Source organism: Poromitra crassiceps (assembly GCF_964638095.1).
Source record: "Poromitra crassiceps genome assembly, chromosome: 7".
Lineage (NCBI taxonomy): Eukaryota > Metazoa > Chordata > Actinopteri > Beryciformes > Melamphaidae > Poromitra > Poromitra crassiceps.
Window position 1 is genome coordinate 44,572,816 of NC_139628.1, and position 22,069 is coordinate 44,594,884.

At 45.2% G+C, this 22,069-nt stretch overlaps 1 protein-coding gene across 1 annotated transcript in view; it reads right to left on the bottom strand.

Annotated features, from left to right (window-relative positions):
- Positions 1-22,069, bottom strand: part of nrxn2b (neurexin 2b) — a gene marked incomplete at both ends in the record, with an annotated part of 582,739 nt that overhangs the window by 534,189 nt on the left and 26,481 nt on the right. Inside the window, 2 exons of the mRNA XM_083639787.1 lie at positions 7,114-7,275; positions 22,030-22,053. Coding sequence (XP_083495913.1) covers positions 7,114-7,275; positions 22,030-22,053 — 186 coding nt within the window. The remainder of the gene's footprint in view (positions 1-7,113; positions 7,276-22,029; positions 22,054-22,069) is intronic.

The window sequence follows — 22,069 nt, forward strand, 5'->3', positions numbered from 1 at the left end:
CCTCAGGGGTGACTCCATTGATTTGTTTTGTCATTGAGAAACTCTGCAAATCCAAAACGCTGCAGCCCGCCAGCACAGAAAAAAATCACTTTTTGCTGATGTACTCTGGGATGTGTGTGTGTGTGTGTGTGTGTGTGTGTGTGTGTGTGTGTGTGTGCGTGTGCGTGCGTGCGTGTGTGTGTTTAATGTACACCTACCTTACAGTATTGCACCTGCGTTAGTGTGAACCAAGCCATGGGTTATGGACAACCCTTTAATCATAGCTTTGAAAGGTCAATATATTTTAACGCCAATATTTTACATATTTTACATTATCGACCATGGTAGTTCATAATGTACTCTTTCAGCATGGCGATGGAGATATACTGTATTGATTGCTCTTGCCTTGTGGAAAAAGCACAAGTGGAAAGAAAGCACGAGCAGCAATATAGCCTGAATGTTAATCACTGACCCAATAAATGAGCAAAGGCCCCTGTGACACATGTGCACGTGCACACACATGCACACGCACACGCACGTGCACGCACACTCACACACGTGCACACCAGCCTGGTCGCCAGAATAAAATGTTGGCATGCATTGTACGTTTCTGCAATCCACGAATAGGTACAGTGTCAACGTTTCTGAAGCTAAAATACATTGCATTTCTAGATACATCTAGGCTTATCGACGTCATATACTGCACATCATAGAGTCTGCTATTGAAACAGCGCGGTGGCCAGGGGTGTTGTGGTCCACATGTCAACATTTAAGGTTTTTGTTATTTAAGCCTAACCCGAACCATAACCCCTAACCTTAACCAAAGTTGTTTTACTTGCCTGAACACAACCAAAGTTGTTAAAGTTGTTTTCCCCGGTATTTGCATTCAACGTCGGGAAGGCAACGAGGTTTTCAAATCAACCGGCGTTTCGTTTCAAATTTACTTTGAGATTGTCGCTTTGCAGACGCATAAAATGGCACGTTTTAGAAATGTAAACGACATTTTGTTTCAAATTTTACATCAATATTCTAACGTATCTGTGCATTGCAGGAACATACAATGCAGATATCTTAGTCTGGTGATTGCATCACACACACACCAGTTTCAAATGTTCCCTGTTGTGGTGATGTGAATGTGGTCGGGTAGGCTTCGCAGAGCCTTCCTCATCTTTACGGCGACTAAAATTAATCTGAGGTGGGGAGGTGGGTGACGGTCGGGTCCAGAAGATTTTATCGGCCCGCCAAGGTGAGACGCGGAGGATGCTGCACACGACGAGATAGAGGCAGCAATATGAAGCTGGGAGTGTGGGAGGAGAGAGAGAGAGAGAGAGAGATAGAGAGAGAGAGAGAGAGAGAGAGGGCAAGGAGGAGGGCGAGAGCATCCAGCCAGTGCATGGAATCAGTCGAAGAAATCAATTTTTAATTTGGCCGTCAGGATGGCAAAGCTGGCGTACCAACAGCGCTACCATGGACTTAATTACACAAAACTGCCCCGAGAAAGGGAAGATGAGAGGCGGAGAGAGAGAGAGAGAGAGAGAGGTGGGGAGAAGTGGAGTAGAGAGAGAGAGAGATTGAGTCAGGAGGAGTGTGAAATGGGGGGGCGGTGGGGGGTGGATAGCAAGGTCACCGGGAGGGAGGTGGAGGAGAGGCAGAGGTGGCAGAGGAGAGGAGGGAGGTGGAGGAGAGGCAGAGGTGGCAGAGGAGAGGAGGGAGACAGAGAGGCGGAGGTGGCAGAGGAGAGACAGATGGTGGGAGGAGGAGAAGAAGAGAGAAAGAATATGTGGACTCGGGGCGGCGGGGGGTGGGAGAGATATGATTTCACACTCTCACTGCAAGCCTCAAATAACACGACGCGGTATTATGATCATGGCATGTGGGGGGGCTTTGAACACACATACGTATGCGGCAACACGCTCCTCAAAAGAAACTTCATACGGTTTCTTCGCCTCTTTTCTGTGCCTTTTCTCTCCTCTCCTGCTCCTCTTCCTCCGGTGGATTTGTGGAGCCTGGAGGGGGCGGCGGCCGAGCGCATCAAAGGGGGGGTTGGCCACGGATGGCGGCATGAAAGCCTCGCCGCGGCCCCATAACACCACTGATAATCCAGGCTCGGGCCCCCGAACGACCGCAGGATGAGAAGACACCGACGCAGACTGTCACCACCTCTTACTCTCCCTCCTGCACTTCCAGCCACCTGGAACCTGGGACTCTGCTGGGCTTTGTCCGTCTGTCAGGCTTCCTCGGTCCCTTTCTGGTGTCGACTCAGTTCTCAGTCTCGGTTTCCTTCAAACTAGAGGCTGGGAACTTTCTCCCAGCTTTACTTGTTACAACTGTGTGGAAACAATGTATGTCCAGACTCATATAAGCACAAATAACTTGAAGCCCCACAGCGCAGTGGCGTAGCCATTATTATTATTATGACACTTAAGGCAATGTTTGGGGGTACCTCAAGAACACGACTAATTGTTTTCAACATGGAGAATGCTCATAGCCCTACCCATACCCTCCCACCGCCATATACTGCTAGCCTCTCCCATACCCACCCCTCGAACCCCGACTCTCTAAGACCGTCCTATCCCTAGCTACGGCCCCTTTCCCCCTAGCCCCACTCCCTTATCTCACGCCACCCCCTCCCACCACCCACATCCAGTTCAAGAACCTCATTTCAAGACTTTTTTTCTCTCACAATGTTCTCACCCGCTTGGCAGATTCAATACTACCTGTAGACTACATATCAATATCTTAGCAGCTCCGTGAATAATGCAGCCTCACCCCATATATCCCATAAGGACAAGAACGAAGCTTTTAGCGCAGGTTCTGGCAGGCCAACGTAGTCAAGCTATGCTCCAACTCACTTCCCAGTATCTCAGCTGCAGCTGACCTCAAAATCAGTCTGCGGCTTCTCAGATCGCTGATTGGCAAACGGCTAGCCCCAAACTAACCCACCGTTGCAGCCCACCTCCTCCCCAGCTCCTCCTTAAGGGCCTGTGTCCACCTAGCGTCTTTTTCCGACGTTAAACGCTGGGAGTGCGCTGGGGAATGCTGATCCCAGCGCACAATATACAAGGAAGCAGTCTGCAAGTAACGTTAGTTCAGCTTGATAGCTGACAGCTAGTAAGCTAACAACACAGGTAGGCTACGCTATTAAAAGCAGTAAGCACAACACTCACCAGAAATATTAAGTGTCTAGCCGATCTGCTCCCACAATTGAGCCGTTCTGTCTCTGTTGCGATAGTTTTTCCATATGATTAGTTACCAGAAAAGGAGCAGCCGACACCAGCGTCTTTCTGAAAAGTTAAAATATTTTCAGCTGGAAGCGCTGGGAGCGCTGGGAGTTGGGCGCACAAAAACGCAGAAAAAAGACGCTGGGCGTTGTGCACTTTCTCTAGACGTCCGTGTGCGCTCGCATACGCTCTCCCCCCATTGGAAAGAATTGAAAATAGACGCCGGAGCTGATGAAAAGACGCTAGGTGGACACAGGCCCTAAGGTGGCTTTACTTAATCAATGTCATCGTGTTGTCATTGATGATTGCTCTGTTCTAGGGGGTCTTGTTTGGCTCTTTCAGTCGTAGACTGGAAGGGTAGACTCTGAAATGTTGCTGCTGCAGTAATTCCCTGTCTTAGGCTTCCCACGGTGCTCATGGAAGGACAGGGATATTACCCAGAACAGAGCCATTCCGCCAAATGTAAATCCAAAAATCGAATAAAAAATGTATGATTTTGTCTAATGTGATTTTCTCAAAAGCGTCTTAAGTGGTCCTGACTGAAATTAATGTCAAGTTGTCTCTCACCATGTGGCTGACTGTTGCTTTTCCATTCACACTGTCCTCTGCCTTCTCTTTTGTCTGCACCAGAATGTGCAGCTGACATTGCCACTGCCTGTTATTTATTCCCTGCAACGTTTTCTCTTTTCATTACTATACAAATTCCACTCACACACTTTATTGGCTCTTCCCTCTTCCGGCTATTCCTTCCTCGTTTTCTCTCAGCAGCATCTCCCATCGCTAAGCTAATTATTGTGAGATCACTCATTCTGCCTGACAGTCTCTTAACTGCTCCGCTCTCCGAACCATCTGCTCTGACTTCGCTTCCTCCCATTCACCTCTAGCTCTCTCTCTCTCTCTCGCCGTCGCGTCTCTCCATTGTCTTTGCCTCTCCTCCGTTGGCGCCTCTCCCCGCCGCCTCGCTTTTGTCTGTCTGTACGTTTGAGTGTAAATCCAGGCCTCACGCCTTGATGAGGGAAGAGGATAGTTAAACGCCTTGGGAGGTTTAAGACCCGCCGGGGATCCTTCCCGATAGCAACCCAAATAATGAAAATGTAATTCTGCGGGCATAATTAAGTTAGAGATAGGGCGATTACTGCGCGATCCATTAAAAGTGATGGCAAAAGTAATTACTTATTCAATCAGCCTGGTTTTATGAGGGAGTGCGATGGTGCCACGTCGCGTTGCCTCCGTACAAGTCATTACATTTACAAGGACATCATACTTTAGGCTGTGATTGGTCCTTTTGACAGCTTGTTAAGCTGTGACATGAAGGAAGTGAAAGTGATTTCTTGAGAAAGTCGAGGGAAATAAAGTTTTTACATGGCAACTGTCCTCTTGCACATGAGTGGCAGTGTGTGACTGTGCATGTGTTGCATGACTGTGCGCACGTCAATCCGAATCTGTGCGCTCATCTGTTTACGCAGCATTGGTCTCACGGCAGTTGGTGTTGGCAGTCGCGGAAATCGAATCTATATTTGTGTACATGGATGTAATTTTGCCTTTTCCCTCCCGGTCAAACGAACACGACCTAAAAAACATGCCTCCACCGTGAATTTGAAAACGTCAAATGAACACAACCTAAATAAAATCATAACCTGACACTGCCGGATGGTTTGCTTTCACATCACCATCTGGGAGTGAGTCACTTGGGAAACCAAAGAGCAGGCAAAAATACCTGTCAGGTAACAACACTAAAGGTCCTTACACACCGAGCACGTTTTTTTCGTGCGATTAATTCGCACGTCAATAATATTTTCCGAACCTATATCAGTCAATGCAACCGTGCATACCGACGGCGAAGTTTCGCTGAGCGTTATTGCGGTGTTTATTTTTTCGAACCACGTTCGATTTTTCAGAAATTCGCTTCCGACGTGTACACATCTGTGGCTGTGATTGACAGGTGGGTCAAAACTCGCATCGCAATTTCGTGCCGTATATTCGCATCGCTCTTGATGTGTAAGGACCTTAAGAAAATGTTAAGAACTTGAAAACGTTAACAACTTGTGTTACGGTTGTGTTTAGCCACCTAAAACAACTTGGATAAGGTTAGTGTAGAAAAGGTTATGGTTTGAGTTATATGTTAAAATAATAAAAAGGTTAAATGTGGCTTATGGTTGAAAAAGTAGACTTTGGACACGCTTTTGTGAGCCGTGACTTTTGAACACGGCTCTCAAAGATGAGGTTTTCTTTCCCCCGTCCGACCCCGACCACACCCTACGCTGCACCGGCCTCAATGTTACTGACTGAGTGTCACAAACAAAACGTGTCCATACACGATTTAGTAGCCAGTCTATCTCTTCCACAAACTTAAAATGCTCCAGAGACAGTCTGTACTTTTTTAGCCCGTTAAAATTTGGCCAAAGAAAAAAAAATAAGCTTCACAGACCGGAGGAAGTTCGATGAACCCTAACCCTATTCGATCAATCACAACACATGTAAACAAAGCCGTGTAGATAGAAGAGTCCCGACATCTCCATTCACTCCAATGGACCAGTTTTTTACTCTCAAGAGTTCCAGGAAGTAAGGTCCTGGATTAAGCAGCACTGTCGAGTTGCAGCAAAATAGACCGTTTGTGTTGTACTCTGAAAGGGTTTTTCCCCCCTTGAATCAAATTGTACATTATCAGCTTTATTTTAGCATGCAAAAGTAGCGCGAGACCCATTCTTGGCTGTTCATTGGCCAATGAGTCTCGCATTTTGGTCCCCCGCTGACGCCACTCTCTCTCTAGAGGACACTATACCCGCCGTATATCCGTTGGGAACTATTGGACTCTGATTGGACTAATGAGCTGATGTCGCGCCTTTCCGCTCATTCGTCCAATCAGAGTCCATTATTTTCACCAGAGTTTCCCTTTACGTTTTCCGTTCCGTTTCCCCCTGCATGAAGAACAGAACGGGGTAGGTGTGACTCGAGCATTTTCAACTTGAGGGACTACACACCATTCAATAGATGAAACAACGTGACCGCCGGCGCCAACACAAAGTGCTTTGAGAGCGGATTGGTTTCCACTAGCCTGCTGTGTGGTGTGTGGCACCTGCGGCGTGTGTTTGGGCTGCTCGTGTGGGAGGTGTGGATAGCAGGGACAGGAGGAGGCACTGTATACAACACGAGGAGCCAACTCAACTCACCACACGTCTGACACCTCCCACTCTCACATATGCTGCTTCTATCTGCAGCACAGATGGATGATTCTCACGTGACACAATGCCACACAGAGGAGTCAACACAACTGAGTGTGCGGGCGGCGGTGGCACACTTACAACAAAGGCAAACTTGTTTGAAGTGAAACCACAGGAACACAGTAACACTCGTTGTGCCTTTTGTATTGTTTGGTGCGAGAAGAAGAATTGTTCCACACATCGTTTACAACAATGACTTGACCAGGAGCCATTTATGCCTTTCAAAACTCACTTTCTTGCCTGCACTCTGTTTTGAAACAAAAAAAAACACTGGAGTTTCAAGACTCTCCCAACCCAACTCAGAAGTCTATACCCTTTAGCAGTCTACTGAATGCTCCTTTCATTTGAACTGATTAGCTTAGAGATGTAAACAGTATAAATGGAAAAATAAATGGAGACGCTTTCCCACAAGGCAACGCAACAAATCATGATATCTTAAACCAATCGCAGACGACCACACACTGGGAGCTGATATGTGAAGAGTTCCACTAGTTCAACAAATTTTGCTGCTGCAGCAGATATACTGCCGGCTTGAGGCAGATTAGTAGAAAGAGCATGTGATATACTGCTGGCTTGAGGCAGATAAAAAGAAAGAGCCTGTGTGCGTGTGAGCATGTATTTCATCGGTGTGAGTGAGCTTGGATCGGCTACAGACAAATTGACAGGGACCGCGCCCACACAGAGCCACTCACGTCTTTAAGACAGCCCATGAAGTTGTTGCTGACTGGCGACCCGGGCAGATCGGCGGTGTTGGGGCTCCCCCCGATGTAGAAGAAGTCATCAGACCCCAACATGGTGTAGTCCTCCTGGGTGTAACCGGTGGTGGTCAATATGCCATCCACTGAGATGGTCACCTGACATGGGCACGGCCCAACAGAGACAGATGAAAGGGAGAGAGAGAGGGAGAGAGGAGAGTGACAGACAGAGGGAGATGAGGAATTAAGAGAATGAGGAGGGAAAACAAGGAAGAAGTTGGATTAAACACCGGCGAGATGCGGGGCCGTCGCCTAGTGGTGCCGCTCAACTGGTTGCTTTTGGTGCAAGAGCGGCGGGCTTTCACTCCAGAGTGCAGTTGCTGAGGTTGGACCAGCGGGGGGCGGCACAGTGCTTACTGTCAAATCGTTGGCCATGGTGGGAGACGTACCGATTCTTTAGTTACTTAAGAGCAAAAATAGACCTAAATTGTATTCTACTCTTATATTTAAAAATCAATTTAAGTACTAATAGGCAGTTGCTGTTAAATTTACTAATGTGTCATCATAAATTACATGCATATTATGATATTTGGATATTTCCGTTCCAACTTGTCAGGGGTCATTTTTATCCTCCATCTCTCATTGTTTCCCCATAAAGATGACTGGATCAAAGCCAAAAAAGAATGCATGAAATAATTTTATGAACATATTTCAAGAAACTAGCAGCTTGAGGGTTTAAATACATGTAGTGGAGTAAGAAGAAGGATATTTGATTTTGTCCCAGAGTTCAAACTGAATTAAAATAGCAAGTGTCTGAAAACTGCTCTGCATCTAAAGCTTAGAACTGCATGAAAGTGGAAAATGGGCATAAGGTCTACTTTTGAAATATCAACTGGCTTGCCATTGCTATTCTGCAAGATTCCCGTAGCTGAAGCACTCACTATTCAAGGAACTCCTGGTGAAAAAATAACATCCTTTTCAAAATTTAATTGCCTCAAGTCTCACCTTTTGTGCAAGGTTACACATTTTATGCTGTGTTTGATCGCTAACAGACCAGAAAGCACCGGGTGGTATTGCACACTATACAGTGTGGATTGAGGTGTAGAGGCTTGTTTGTTTTTCTATCAAGATCCATGCATGAACTGCATGTTTTCGAGGCTCCCCGCAGGCTTTTCAGTGAGATTAATCACTTTTATTTTTATTTTCAAAACAGTGTCGGATGTAACACTAAGCTTGATAGGGTGAGGCGGAGAAACGTGTTAAAATGGAACACCCAATTCCACCTCGGCAGTTGAGACTACCTGGTGAGTGAAGGGAAATTAGACGATGAAATTAGATGAAATATTTGTCACTGCTTTTTGTAGCAGCGATCACAAACAAACGTCTTTTCCCATTATGCTCATTACAATGGTGCAAATAGCAGCATTTGATGAAAATACTAATCAGTGTTATTTGGCAAATTGAGTTACATCATAGCAGTGTTTGTTAGTTAGCAGCACCGCGGCTATACGCTGCTGTACAGCATCCTGCCAAGCACTTTGATTTGGAAAGGACGTCTGCAGTCAGCAACCAATTTATAGTCTAATTATCCTAATAGAATTGGCCTGGGCAGTCATGAAGCCCTCCACTCTCCGATTCAACATCTGTTATTCTGCAGAAACGTTGTAGTGTACATTGCATAAATGGAGAGGCTCTGTATTATAGTGCCTCATATGCAACCATCTGTTTGTTATACATGACCATTTCATTTTGCACACTAGAGAGAGATCCTAGTAGAAATTGCAGCAACTCCAACATTACATTGTCACATTGCATGTTTAAAATGTGATTTTGTTGATGACGATGCTCAATACTACATGTTGGCCGTTTGGAAACCTATGTTGCGCTGCGAGTTAATATGAACTAGCTTTAAAAAATGTATATCTGAATTGTGCAGATAATTTTAGAGGAACAGTATTTCCTGAGATATTATTTTCCTCGAGTTGAGTTTGCATTTTGCATTTCTTGGTCAAATGATTTTACGCCAACAGCCTAATGGTCTATTGGCACAAACACATTTTTGCTTATTTTTCCGGCTACAGTATTATCAATACAAAAGCCTGAATACCAATTTGAAAAAAAACGATTATTCTCAAGCAAAGCTCTGATTGACAGTAATGTGAGTGACACAGCTCCGCCTCCACGGCAGCATCATAGGCTACCGTGTCAAACAAACATGGCTGAACGGAAACCCAAACGACTGCACTCAACAGATCAGCCCCACCACTGAGCACTTATACTTATCTTCTTCTTTAATTTCTCACATGTTTTTTGCAGTACTTCCCTTGTGAACAGGGCAACCCATTTTTATGTCTGCTGTCGCTACTTGGTGAGACAGAGGGCTCATATCGGCCTGGTGTGAGTGGTGCAAAGAAACTCGTCTCGTATGCTCGACTTCGGTGATGTCGTGCGGTTGGGGGCGGGGGGGGGGGGGCACTCTCAGTGGGCTCATCTGAGGGCCACTTCACTGATCCCACAGCGAGGAGAGAGACCTACATGTAAGGGGGCCGGCTTAAAGAGGAGGAGGAGGAGGAGAAGGGGGTTGGGGGTGGGGAGCCACGCTGGGCGAATGCGACTCATAACAAGATTTTCACTGACTTTTGCCAAAGCCGTTTACCCTTGACCTTCTCCTGAGCAAAGCAGATGTGAGCCTTCAAAGTGTGGAGATGGAACCTGCAAAGCTGCGAGGATGTTCAAACTTTCTGCTTGGAGCTTTTTGTTTTGGGGTGTTGGTGGTGGTGGTGGTGGGGGGGGGGGGGGGTTTGTTGATGGTTTGGGGGGGAGGGGGGGGGGGGGGGGGCGGAGGGGGGCTGAAAGCGCTGAAATGAGCCTGCTCATTAGTGCCATTAGCTGGTCATTACAGGCCCAGCGTTGGCCAGCTGCCAGACACCTGTGAGGTTTCCAGCTGAAAGAGGGAAAATGAGAGATTAGCAAACATTTTTTTTGGCACTCACTCACTTACCCCTCACTTCACTTACCCCCTCGCCCACCCCTCCTCTCTGTCTCTCCTCTTGTCCCACATTACACCCCCCCTCAGTGGCTCATCCATGATCTCAGTGCATGCAGTGGAGAAAAGTAGCCTGGTTATATTCAATAAATTCATTGTGTGATCAAATGTTGGATCTAAAACCGCTGCAGAAAAAATTGGTCATGGGAACCGCATAATCGATATAAACACAAACTTGGAAGCAGAAAAATGGACAATACCTAGACCGGTGATTTGCAACCCTTCCCAACCCGTGGGCCGGGGCCCAAATCATTACAATCTTCGAGAAAAAAAAAAAATAATAAATAAATAAATAAATAAATAAATAAATAAATAAATAAATAAATAAATAAAGATATAATGTATGAGAGTTAATTTCTCCATTGTTGAATGATAGCGTTATTTAATTTGTAATCCATTATTTGTTAATTAGCCTATTGCAGTTAGCCCCTCACTTTTACTTTGTGATTGGTGCTGATGGACAGCTCCTTTTATCGTTAAAATAAAAAGTGCTCTGAGAACGCATTATTTGGCCTCTGTACTGTTTACGGTCAGATATGGGCAACGGACATTTTTCATATTTTCAAGTGTGCCATGAGTCGGAAAAGGTTGCGAACCGCTGACCTAGAGTACCAGAGTGTTTGCCCTGGAGGATCTCTGTCATTATCCCAAAGTGTTAGCTAGTCTCTGCCACACTCATTCTGCTGGTTCATGTTACAAGCACTTGCATCAGTGGCCAGGGGACAGCAAGGGTGATGACATCACAGGTTGCTAGTTGAAATTTCCCGGTGCTGCCGGCGGCCATGCCATCTAGAGGAAACAGGCAAGCATCTCTGTCTCAAAACGCAGACAGATCATTCTCTAATGAACCAGAGATTTAGACTCTCTCTCTCTCTCTCTCTCTCTGTCTCTCTCTGTCTCTCTATCTCTCTCTGGGTTTATTTGTTTGAGAAGCATGGAGACATTTACATGGGCTAAATATTGTGATTGTTGATTGTTGTTGGCTATAGGACAATCTGGCCAATTAGACAGTCAAGGCTCTTCCATACAACTGTTCAATGGAACATCAGACTAGACAGAGCTACTGTATATGCTTGCTGACATAAGCATTAACTACTAGTACTACTACATTAACTACCTACATAACTACCTACTGAGAACAGCTACATTTTTTGTCATTGTCAGTAAGTTGATGAATAACTGACAAGTGATAAATTAAGCTTACGTGCAAGTTCAATCAGGAAGACTTTCTATGCTACTCATTCAGTCATTCATCTCCCTCTCTCTTCCCCGCTCCCCTGCTTGTATCAGCTGATTAATATCAGCTGTTTAGGGGGCGTGAACACTTTGGCTAAACCAATCAGAGCTAGCCACAGCTTCCTATTTAGCAAATCACGCCTTATACTGTAGTTGTCAACTTTAAAAACAGTTCTCCTCTGTCGTGCTGTCTGTGCAGTTGTCGCAAGCACCCATCCACCCCCTTCACCTCCAGTTCATCATTTCGACACCCAGGTCTGAGATTTCCAGTAGCCCACTCCTCTTCTCATCCATCAAGATCTCAGAGTTCTCTCCTCACCACCACCCTCAGTGTGTAGACTCCATGGGGACCGGTGGGAGGGCATGTTAACTCCATTCAATCATCTGTAGCCATGATATCATGATGTCATCACTCGTCACGATTGGAGTCTAATCGCCAACAGACTTTTCACATTTCGATAATCATTGTACTCGTAATAAAGAACGAGTATCTCTCCGTTTGAAATGCTGTTGCCATGATCCATGATCTCCAATCGGACACATGGCGTTATCATGTCTTGTGCTATGGGAGATCCTCCTCATGTGATGGATAGCCTAGGTTTCCTCCATTCATCTGTAGCCATGGCAGCCTGCGGCTACTGGCTGCTACAGAATCACACTTGAGCAACAAGACTCAAACAGTGAGTGAGTACTGTGGCCAGGAGGCAACATCACAGTGATTACACACAGGATGCCACGGTATGGCCTGAGGTGTCTCAAGATTAGATGCTTTATGGAGTAAGTCATGTTGAGTTTGTCTGTTAGGTAAACAGGCAGTCTAAGTGTCCTCATCACCTATGGGTACTTAGGCTAAAGCATTGGACAGAGCTATTTACCCCGAGAGGCAGAGACGGTGTTGGTGCCAATCCTCCCGTGACCAGTGTTGGAAGTACGGTGATTCCATGACTTTTTGCGCTAACTGGTAATGTAACCAACTAACTACTACTAACTTTTTCAAATTGAATAACTCAAATACAATTACTGAAATATAAACGGGCTGGTTAACAGTTACTTTATGACGTAAAAATAGCAGACAACTGCAGAGAATTATCCGGTTTGTGATCATCTAATCACCCAGATCACCTAATCCGTGGAAAAAAGCAAAATTGCAAAAAAAAAAGCAAAATAAATTAATTATATATATATATAGTTATATACTGTATATATATAAGTAATAGTTAATTTCCCTAGTAATTAATTACTTTTATTATACAGTATTTTGTAAGTAATTCAATTACTTTTTGAGATAAGTAACTAGTAACTGTAACTAATTACAGATTTTCAGTAACTTGCCTAACACTGCTCATGACCAATTGGGCCAAACGGACCAACAGTCCGTGCAGTCTTTTGTCCTCTAATGATAGGTCCTTTTTTTCAGAAACAGCTGTGTTTCTTTGTTCTTTCTGGAGTGCAGAGAATTCTTGTGACTGAGCCGTGGGCGAAGTCAATGAGAGGCTGGCAGCTGTAATCAAGGGGTTTGATTCTGAAGAGTTTGTGCCAGAAAATTGCCCACTTTCACTTCTATTTTAACTCATTTTTGTCTTCCTCTCAAATGAGTTTGAAAGCTCAAAGTAGACAAAAAGGCAATTGCAGTGTAGAGCCAGGTGACATCAGGTCACCGGAGTCCGCCACTTTAAAAGTCATGTTTCACCTTGGTAGATAGAAGAAACCTGATAGACATGCAGGAGAGGTGAACTGCCAATATTATCTGCCTAGGGAATCTGCTGTCCCCACCAGCATTCAGGACATGTCCCTGTCCCCAGCAGCATTCAGGACATGTCCCTGTTCCCAGCAGCATTCAGGACATGTCCCTGTCCGCAGCAGCATTCAGGACATGTCCCTGTCCACAGCAGCATTCAGGACAGGTCACTGTCCCCAACAGCATTCAGGACATGTCCCTGTCCCCAGCAGCATTCAGGACAGGTCCCTGTCCCCAGCAGCATTCAGGACAGGTCCCTGTCCGCAGCAGCATTCAGGACATGTCCCTGTCCCCAGCAGCATTCAGGACATCTCCCTGTCCCCAGCAGCATGCAGGACAGGTCCCTGTCCCCACCAGCATTCAGGACATGTCCCTGTCCCCAGCAGCATTCAGGACATATCCCTGTCCCCAGCAGCATTCAGGACAGGTCCCTGTCCGCAGCAGCATTCAGGACATCTCCCTGTCCCCAGCAGCATTCAGGACATCTCCCTGTCCCCAGCAGCATTCAGGACAGGTCCCTGTCCGCAGCAGCATTCAGGACATGTCCCTGTCCCCAGCAGCATTCAGGACATGTCCCTGTCCCCAGCAGCATTCAGGACAGGTCCCTGCCCCCACCAGCATTCAGGACATGTCCCTGTCCCCAGCAGCATTCAGGACATGTCCCTGTCCCCAGCAGCATTCAGGACATGTCCCTGTCCCCACCAGCATTCAGGACATCTCCCTGTCCCCAGCAGCATTCATGACATGTCCCTGTCCCCAGCAGCATTCAGGACAGGTCCCTGTCCGCAGCAGCATTCAGGACATGTCCCTGTCCCCACCAGCAATCAGGACATCACCCTGTCCCCAGCAGCATTCAGGACACGTTTTTCCCCAATACTCAATATGGTAATTGCAGGTTTAGTAACTATTTCAATCAAGGTCAGTAAATCAAATATTGCCTGGGTCTCCTTTTCCTTGGTTGTGAATGTGTCTGAAGTATTATTTTTGGATCAGAAATTTGAAATGACAAAACTAAAGTGCTGATGAGTAAGGGTACCCAGAGCAGCCATTTTCAGTGAGTATTCATCAACTCCTGCAGCGGGCTGTACAGTTGGGAGAAACTGTTCTAACCAAATAACACTTTGAATAGCAGCATCTTACTCTCTGCTTGGCTAGCTGTGGGTCAAGTGCTCCTCCAATAATGAAACCATCCAACTCAATTCGTCTGTTTTTTCTTTCAGTGGATGGAAATATGAATAAAAATGAACTGAAATTATAACCATTATAAAGCTTTGATCATTTAACTCCCCCCCCCCCCTTTCTTTTTTTGATACAGCAACTTCCACAAGTAGCTTTGTGAATCTTTCCATCTCGTTGTTGCTGGACCAAAGTAATGAACATGCTGTGAAATGTATCAGCTTGTCATCCTACAGATAATCATTTGATACTGATGTATTGGGCAGAGAGCTGCTTTCAGACTCTCCTTTATTTACAGTACATTAAAAATAGGCCTGACAGCCCAGTTGTTCTTGTGCAGACTCTCTTTGCTGGATAAAATGTCTTCAAGAGATCTGAGTACATATGGATATAACAGCAGCGTAGCCTGAGAAGAATTGATTTGAGCTGCATGATCACAGTTTCCCTCTTAGACTTGAAGAACAACGACCGTTAATTGAGTCTAAGAGCGGAACTGGAGGATAAATGCTAATGTTCTTCTCTGTGTGGTCTCCACTCCATCGTACTGAACTAGCTCATTAACCAAATCCCACACATTTACAGGTAGGCTATTCTGATCTCCTTTTGATAACTATGTCATATTTCTTTCCAATTACATTCACTGAAGCTGAAACAGTTTGGAGGCCCCTGTGGTGCGAACACGGACCTGATCTTGCAGTTAAAATAATGGTTTTATTCCCTATATATAAAAAAAAAAAAGGGGGAACGGGGAATTGGAACAATTGTGGCACACAAATAATACTGAGCTTGGCTCTGTTGGTCTGATTGTCTTTGGCTGAATGTCTCTGAAGAGCCCACACAGGTGAGCTGAGTTATGCACAATCAGCAATTAGTTGGGTCCTCCATGACGATTCGGTGACCGTGTTAGTTGGACCAAACTGCAACACCCCCCTGCGAAGGGCCCGCCTCCAATTTTGTAAACCTCCGGTGTAAACAATAGTCAAGCGTCTGCGATTGGGTAGCACATGCATGAAGTGCAGCGAAGTAGTACCGTGAACTCTACTGCTCTCATAGTGGAGTCCTGTGGTGTGCTCAGCTGAGCATGTCTGCCTCCTTCATGACAGCAGGCTCAGTGAGCATGTCTGCCTCCTTCATGACAGCAGGCTCAGTGACAATGTCTGCCTCCATGACGGCAGGCTCAGTGACAATGTCTGCCTCCATGACGGCAGGCTGCCGGCTACTAAGAGCTCCACCAAGTGGATCCCTCCCATCAAGCCAACAGGGGCTGACATACACTCATTACGTTTACATGCACACAGACAACGGGATTGCCATGTAAGGCGGCAATGGAAAGTTATGTGGAATTGTCTGATTTTACTTGCATTTTAAAGCAGCTACGAGCAACTTTTTCGATTGTTATTAAACAGTATAATTACAATATTGATGCATCACATCTTACCTATAATAGTAGCTGAGACCAAAGCCGTGTGTATCTGAGATTGCTCCCTTAGGTGATTAATAACTCTGTGTCTGTCTAAACTCGCGTCAACAGGGGGCTCTCTAGAGAGACCGGACCGGGTAACCCGGAAGTGAAACCCGGAAGTGAAACGCAGCTGCCTGCCTACTCCGTTCGCGCTGCCTAGCAACATAACATAAACAATGTGAACGCCACGCATACTCTCGGGAACATCTCTTGTTATATTCTAACAGGTTTTTTGGAAGTTATTTTGTGGTTATGGCCGAAGTGGCTGCTGCAAACCGTTTCATTTCACTTCCTGATCTGCCCTGGCTACAGACAGACTAACACTGGCCGATTCACTCGGGGTTCAAGCGAGACTACTCTGCGTTGGTCTCGTCGACTATTAGAGGTAAGATGTGATGCATTGATATTAAATTTATACTGTTTAATAACAATCAAAAAAGTTGCTCGTAGCCGCTTTAATAGGAGCAATCAGAACATGCAGTAAAAACATATCACATGTAAACTGTATTGACAGTGGAGGACTGTTATCTCTCTTGGAGCGTATCTGCCAATAGTTGCGTTATTGTGCGCGTGTAAACGTATCCAGTGAAACAGTTGTCAGGAGAGTTGACTGATGAGCTCACAGGCTCATCTGCTGTCTATTGATCTATGTGTTTCTGGCAGCAACTTTATCGTTGCTGACTGGGTAAGAAAAGGAAAAAAAAGACAAGAAATAGGAAACAGCTACCAGAAGATAATACAACCAGCTGCTGCTTCCATGAGGAAGTGCCTCAAAGTGAACCTGGGCGGGGCTGGGGAGATGTTTCAAAGCAAGTCCTAAGTTAGCCATGTCCCCATCTGAAGGGAGAGAAGAGGAGGAACTGGACGCTCTGCGGCGTTTGAAGCTATCTGCTGTATATAAGGCATCGGACACGCCTACACGTTCTTCTTTCAGCCTAACTATCGACATAATCAGCAGCAGCACCTTGATGTATTCCACTTGGATAATCCATGCAGATCAGAGAGGAGGTGTGGAGCTTACCTTCACAGTGCATCACTTACCCTCGTTTGGCGCCATCATCACTCTCAAAAGAGGCGTGTTCAGACTATACTCATTACTTACCAGCTGAAGGAACTTTTACTGGGCGAGACAAATGTGTTGTTATTCCCAGTTAGTCACCTTTAATCTAGTCGTGCACTGCAAAAGAGAACCGCTCGATCACACAAGAGAGATGCATCACAGGAGACCACCCACTTTGACCCCCCCCCCCCCTTCACCTGAGGTCAAAGCCAGAGGGAGGAGAGGAGAGAGAGGAAGCAGTGGAGTCCTCCGACAGGTGTCTGGCAGCTGGCCAACCTCTATTGACCGGCCGCAAAATTCACGGCGAGAGGGCTTTCAACAGTAAATATGGACTCTGTAGCTCGGCGAGCTAAACCGCTGTCGACCTTTGACCTAAGCTACATCCCTAGGTTAGTAAGGGCATGAGGAGGACTGGGGCCAGAGCCGTGTTGGCAGCACATGTTCAGGGAATGGGAGGAGAGAGGGGGGACTTCTCTATATAGCTGTGTGACAGAGAGAGTTAAGGGGAGGAGAGATGGAGATGCTCTATATAGCCGTGTGACGGAGAGAGTTAAGGGGAGGAGAGGGGGAATGCCCTATATGGCTGTGTGATGGAGAGAGTTAAGGGGAGGAGAGAGGAGGGATGCTCTATATAGCTGTGTGGCGAAGAGAGTTAAGGGGAGGAGAGAGGAGGAATGCTCTATATAGCTGTGTGACGGAGAGAGTTAAGGGGAGGAGAGAGGGGGGATGCTCTATAGCTGTGTGACGGAGAGAGTTAAGGGGAGGAGAGAGGGGAATTCTCTATATAGCTGTGTGGCAGAGAGAGATAAGGGGAGGAGAGAGGGGAATGCTCTATAGCTGTGTGACGGAGAGAGTTAAGGGGAGGAGAGAGGGGGAATGCTCTATAGCTGTGTGACGGAGAGAGTTAAGGGGAGGAGAGAGGGGAATGCTCTATATAGCTGTGACAGAGAGAGTTAATGGGAGGAGAGAGGGGGGATGCTCTATAGCTGTGTGATGGAGAGAGATAAGGGGAGGAGAGAGGGGAATGCTCTATATAGCTGTGACAGAGAGAGTTAAGGGGAGGAGAGAGGGGGGATGCTCTATAGCTGTGTGATGGAGAGAGTTAAGGGGAGGAGAGAGGGGGATGCTCTATAGCTGTGTGACGGAGAGAGGTAAGGGGAGGAGAGAGGGGGATGCTCTATAGCTGTGTGACGGAGAGAGTTAAGGGGAGGAGAGAGGGGGGATGCTCTATAGCTGTGTGATGGAGAGAGTTAAGGGGAGGAGAGAGGGGAGATGCTCTATAGCTGTGTGACGGAGAGAGTTAAGGGGAGGAGAGAGGGGAATTCTCTATATAGCTGTGTGGCAGAGAGAGGTAAGGGGAGGAGAGAGGGGAGATGCTCTATATAGCCGTGTGACGGAGAGAGTTAAGGGGTTGAAGGGTGAACGAAATCGGTTAGTACTTTAGTAAGTAAGGGAAAGTCAGACACAAAAATGGTTGTTAGTACAGTTACAACAAAGGTTTGATTCAAACAGTAGATTAGTAACATGTTTGTTTTAGTAAATTTAGTAGTATAGGAGGAGGAGTAGGTGAGGATTCTTTAAAAGTCCTCTGCAATTTGATTTGCTCAAACCAGATCCAGATTTGGACTGAATGTTATTTCATGTGACAAGGGTTTGTTTTGGTTAAGAAGATACAAAATGAATCCATACAAGCTAATAGGGTGACACACAAGCCATGCAATTAAATGGCAAGATGACAGTCAGAATGGGGATGGAAGGAGAATTCCTTTAGACACAACACAGACAGACCGACTATCAAACAAACAAACAGACAAATAAATAAATAACCGACAAGATGCAGCAAAATGGGGAAGTCAATCTAAATATAACTGCAGAGCACCACAACAGCACAGACAAATGGGTAAAGGAATAGAGACTGCCACAAAGATGAAACAAAACAGAAAGACATTGAGACACGCGTGCAAAAGACTGACACACGCTGGGCTAGAGCAGCGCTTAGTGATGTCCAGTTTCTAGCCGACAGTAGCGTGCAGACGGGGTGCAGGGACACAGTCACTGGATACTCCGTTTGGGGTGAGAATGGGAAGGGGCGGGGCCAATGACAACAACCACGGATGAGACCAACGGAAATGGAGAGGGTTTTTTAAAGAATTGGGAAACCTGAGAGGGGACAGCGGGCGTCCTTGTCTTCGGTGAATAGATTAATTTGTATTCAAATGGTAGGAAATGTCAAACCGTTGCGAAGACGGTTGATCTTTTTTTTAAATTAAAAACCATCTACACTCACTCATGATTGTAGTTTTCGGCATTTCATCGCCTTGTTTTAGATGCAAACTCAAAATTGCTTCGTCGTTTCTGTCAAATCTGAGCCGAGACGGAGTGAGTCGTTAACAGATACACTGGCTTTTCATTTTCCATCATGTCTAAAATGAATAATGAATACAAAATAAAATGTTTTGTGTTGTGATGGATTGGCCAGATTAATTTCTCAGGGCAGGAACCTTCTATTCACCCAGACAATGAAAGCTCTCTCTCCTCTTTACTTTTTCCCTGTTTTGTTTTAGCAAGATAAGGTATGAGGTCATTATTCATTTTAGTATGTTAATTTAGAAGTTGAACTTAGAAGTATAAAGAAATTAAAGAAATGAAAAGAAATAAAAAAAGAAGAAGAGGGCGTGGCTAACGTGTTTTATGGCCATATTGATAATATTGTTACAATTGATATATGTATGTATATATGTTAGCCATGATATATACATATACATATATGCTCAATGCAATCTGTATATCAAAAAAAGAAACAATAAAAGATTAGGGGAGTCAAGTCTCTTCATGCAAGGGGGTAAAGTTAGTGTTAGTGTTAATGAGGGGTCGGTCGCACACAGTCAAGACTTCCCCAGAGATTTCCCTGCATATACTTTGCAACAACGGGCAAATAGCATCACATTGGTAAGTCCAGTGAGATCATGTCAAACCCAACTAGACGGCAGCACTAATGCATTCAACCTAGCTAATAATACTTCTAACGGAGATCCTAACAAGGAGCTGTGAGTATTAGTCAGAAACCATTTGAGATACAAATAAAAATATTATTAAAAAAAACAAAAACAAAAAACATTTGAGATCATTTTCAAACACATTCACGTCTGCAAGGTATTTTGGCAAATGTCCCCCAATTTGCGGCTATAATTGCCAATGAGCTTACATTGCTACTGTTGGTTTACTCATTTCTACAGCTCGGGTTCAGGAGACTATATTATTACCACAATACAGTATTAAACGTGTATGATTGTGTGTAAAAGAGTGTTCAGGTGCAGGCCTGGGAAAAGCTCCATCTTGGTCGTAAATCAGCCCAAGGCCACTAATGGGATCAAGCCCTCATTTGAGGCCTACTTTATAGTGAGGTCTTTGGCCACTAAATCAGCAGGTGTAAATACTCCTCATCACTCCATAAACTAGAGAACGGCTTAGCCAAACAGCTAGAGGTCGTGGCCCCACAGGTCCAGCTGAGGCAAACTAACAAGATGGCCTCCTCAGCCTCATGTTGTTGGAAAGTCGGGCGGCCATTCAGCCTCACGATGCTCCCATGAGCCACACCCCCCTAGCCACCCCTCGAACCCTCTCTACCAGAGCCGTGTAAGAAGAGGTGCGACATCTCCATTCACTCCAATGGACCATTTTTTTACTCTCAAGAGTTCCAGAAAGTAAGGTCCTGGATTAAGCAGCACTGTCGAGTTGCAGCAAAATTGACAGTTTGTGTTGTACTTTCATTTTTTTTTTTTTTTCTTGAATCAAATTGTACATTATCAGCTTTATTTTAGCATGTAAAAGTAGCGCGAGACCCATTCCTGGCTGTTCATTGGCTAATGAGTCTCGCATTTTGGTCCTCCACTGACAACACTCTCTCTCTAGAGCAGTGGTTCTCAAATGGGGGTCCGCGGACCCCCAGGGGTCCGTGGCATTTTGCCAGGGGGTCCGCGAAAAGTTTGCAAGTTAATTTTTTTCTTTTTTTTTTTCTTTTTTTTTTTCTATTAAAAAATAAAATGCTACATGTTACTTATTCCTTCTCAAACTACTTCCTACATGGTGCTAGTCTATCAAAATATCTTGGCTGTCATTGATTGTGTTGCATAGTGGTTTTCTGTACTGTTGACAAATTGTGATATTGTAAGTCGCTTTGGACAAAACAAAAGTGTCTGCTAAATGACATAATATAAATGTAATGTAATAAAAAAAAAAAAAAAAAAAAAATGCAAAATCTTCATAGTTCAACGAAAATAGTTTATGCTTTAAATCTAAAATGGTTCATGGATTACATTCTAATAACAAACCTATCAAATTAAAAGTCAAGCACGTTACCGTGGAAACAATTAAGCTTAGCCCAAAATCACAAATCAGAATGAGGGGGTCCCCGGTATATTTTCTATCTTGTAAGGGGTCCTTGGCTGAAAAACATTTGAGAACCTCTGCTCTAGAGGACACTACTCTCTACGACCTTCCTATCCCTATAGCAACGCCCCCTCTTCCCTAGCCCCGCCCCTTCACTAAACGTCCATGAGTGACTGAGTGAGTGAGTGACCTAACTTTGCCATCTTCTGACCCCAGCACGCCTGCTCTCCCCCCCCCCTTCCTTCCCTGGTCACTGGAGTTACCATTGTAAGGTATTTCTCTGCTTGTGAAGTCTGCTGTGTACGCTCACCCCATAAGGTTCTTCAAAGAAAATAAATAGGGAGGAAACGGGGATCAACTAAATAAAAGATAACTCTTTGTATTCTCCAAATACTCAATTGAGAAGGAGACATCTTGCATAATGATTCTTTATTTCTTCATACGGACCAGTGTTTGAAGTTAAAGAAATGAAAGAAAAATAAGTAAATAAAAAAGGGAGAAAAAAAAGAGCCAAACAAAAAATTCTTCAAATCTAAATTTGATTTTTTTTTTTAAGCAGACCTCTTTGGTTGAACACGTTCAATTATTTCAGGGAGGGGGGGAATTGGATGGTATAAAAAGCAATAACAGATAAAGAGAGGGCTAAAAGAAAGACATAGAGAGGTGGAGTTTTTCAGCTACCTTGGAATTGATGGCGGATTACTTTCAGTAAAGCAAACAGAAGAGAAAGAGGAACGGAAAACCCAGGGCAAACCAAAGTATAAGACAATTAGAATGATATCTACCATATAATGCAGTTTGTTTACCATAGCGTGTCCAATGCCTGCGTGCTTCAGGAGAAAACAG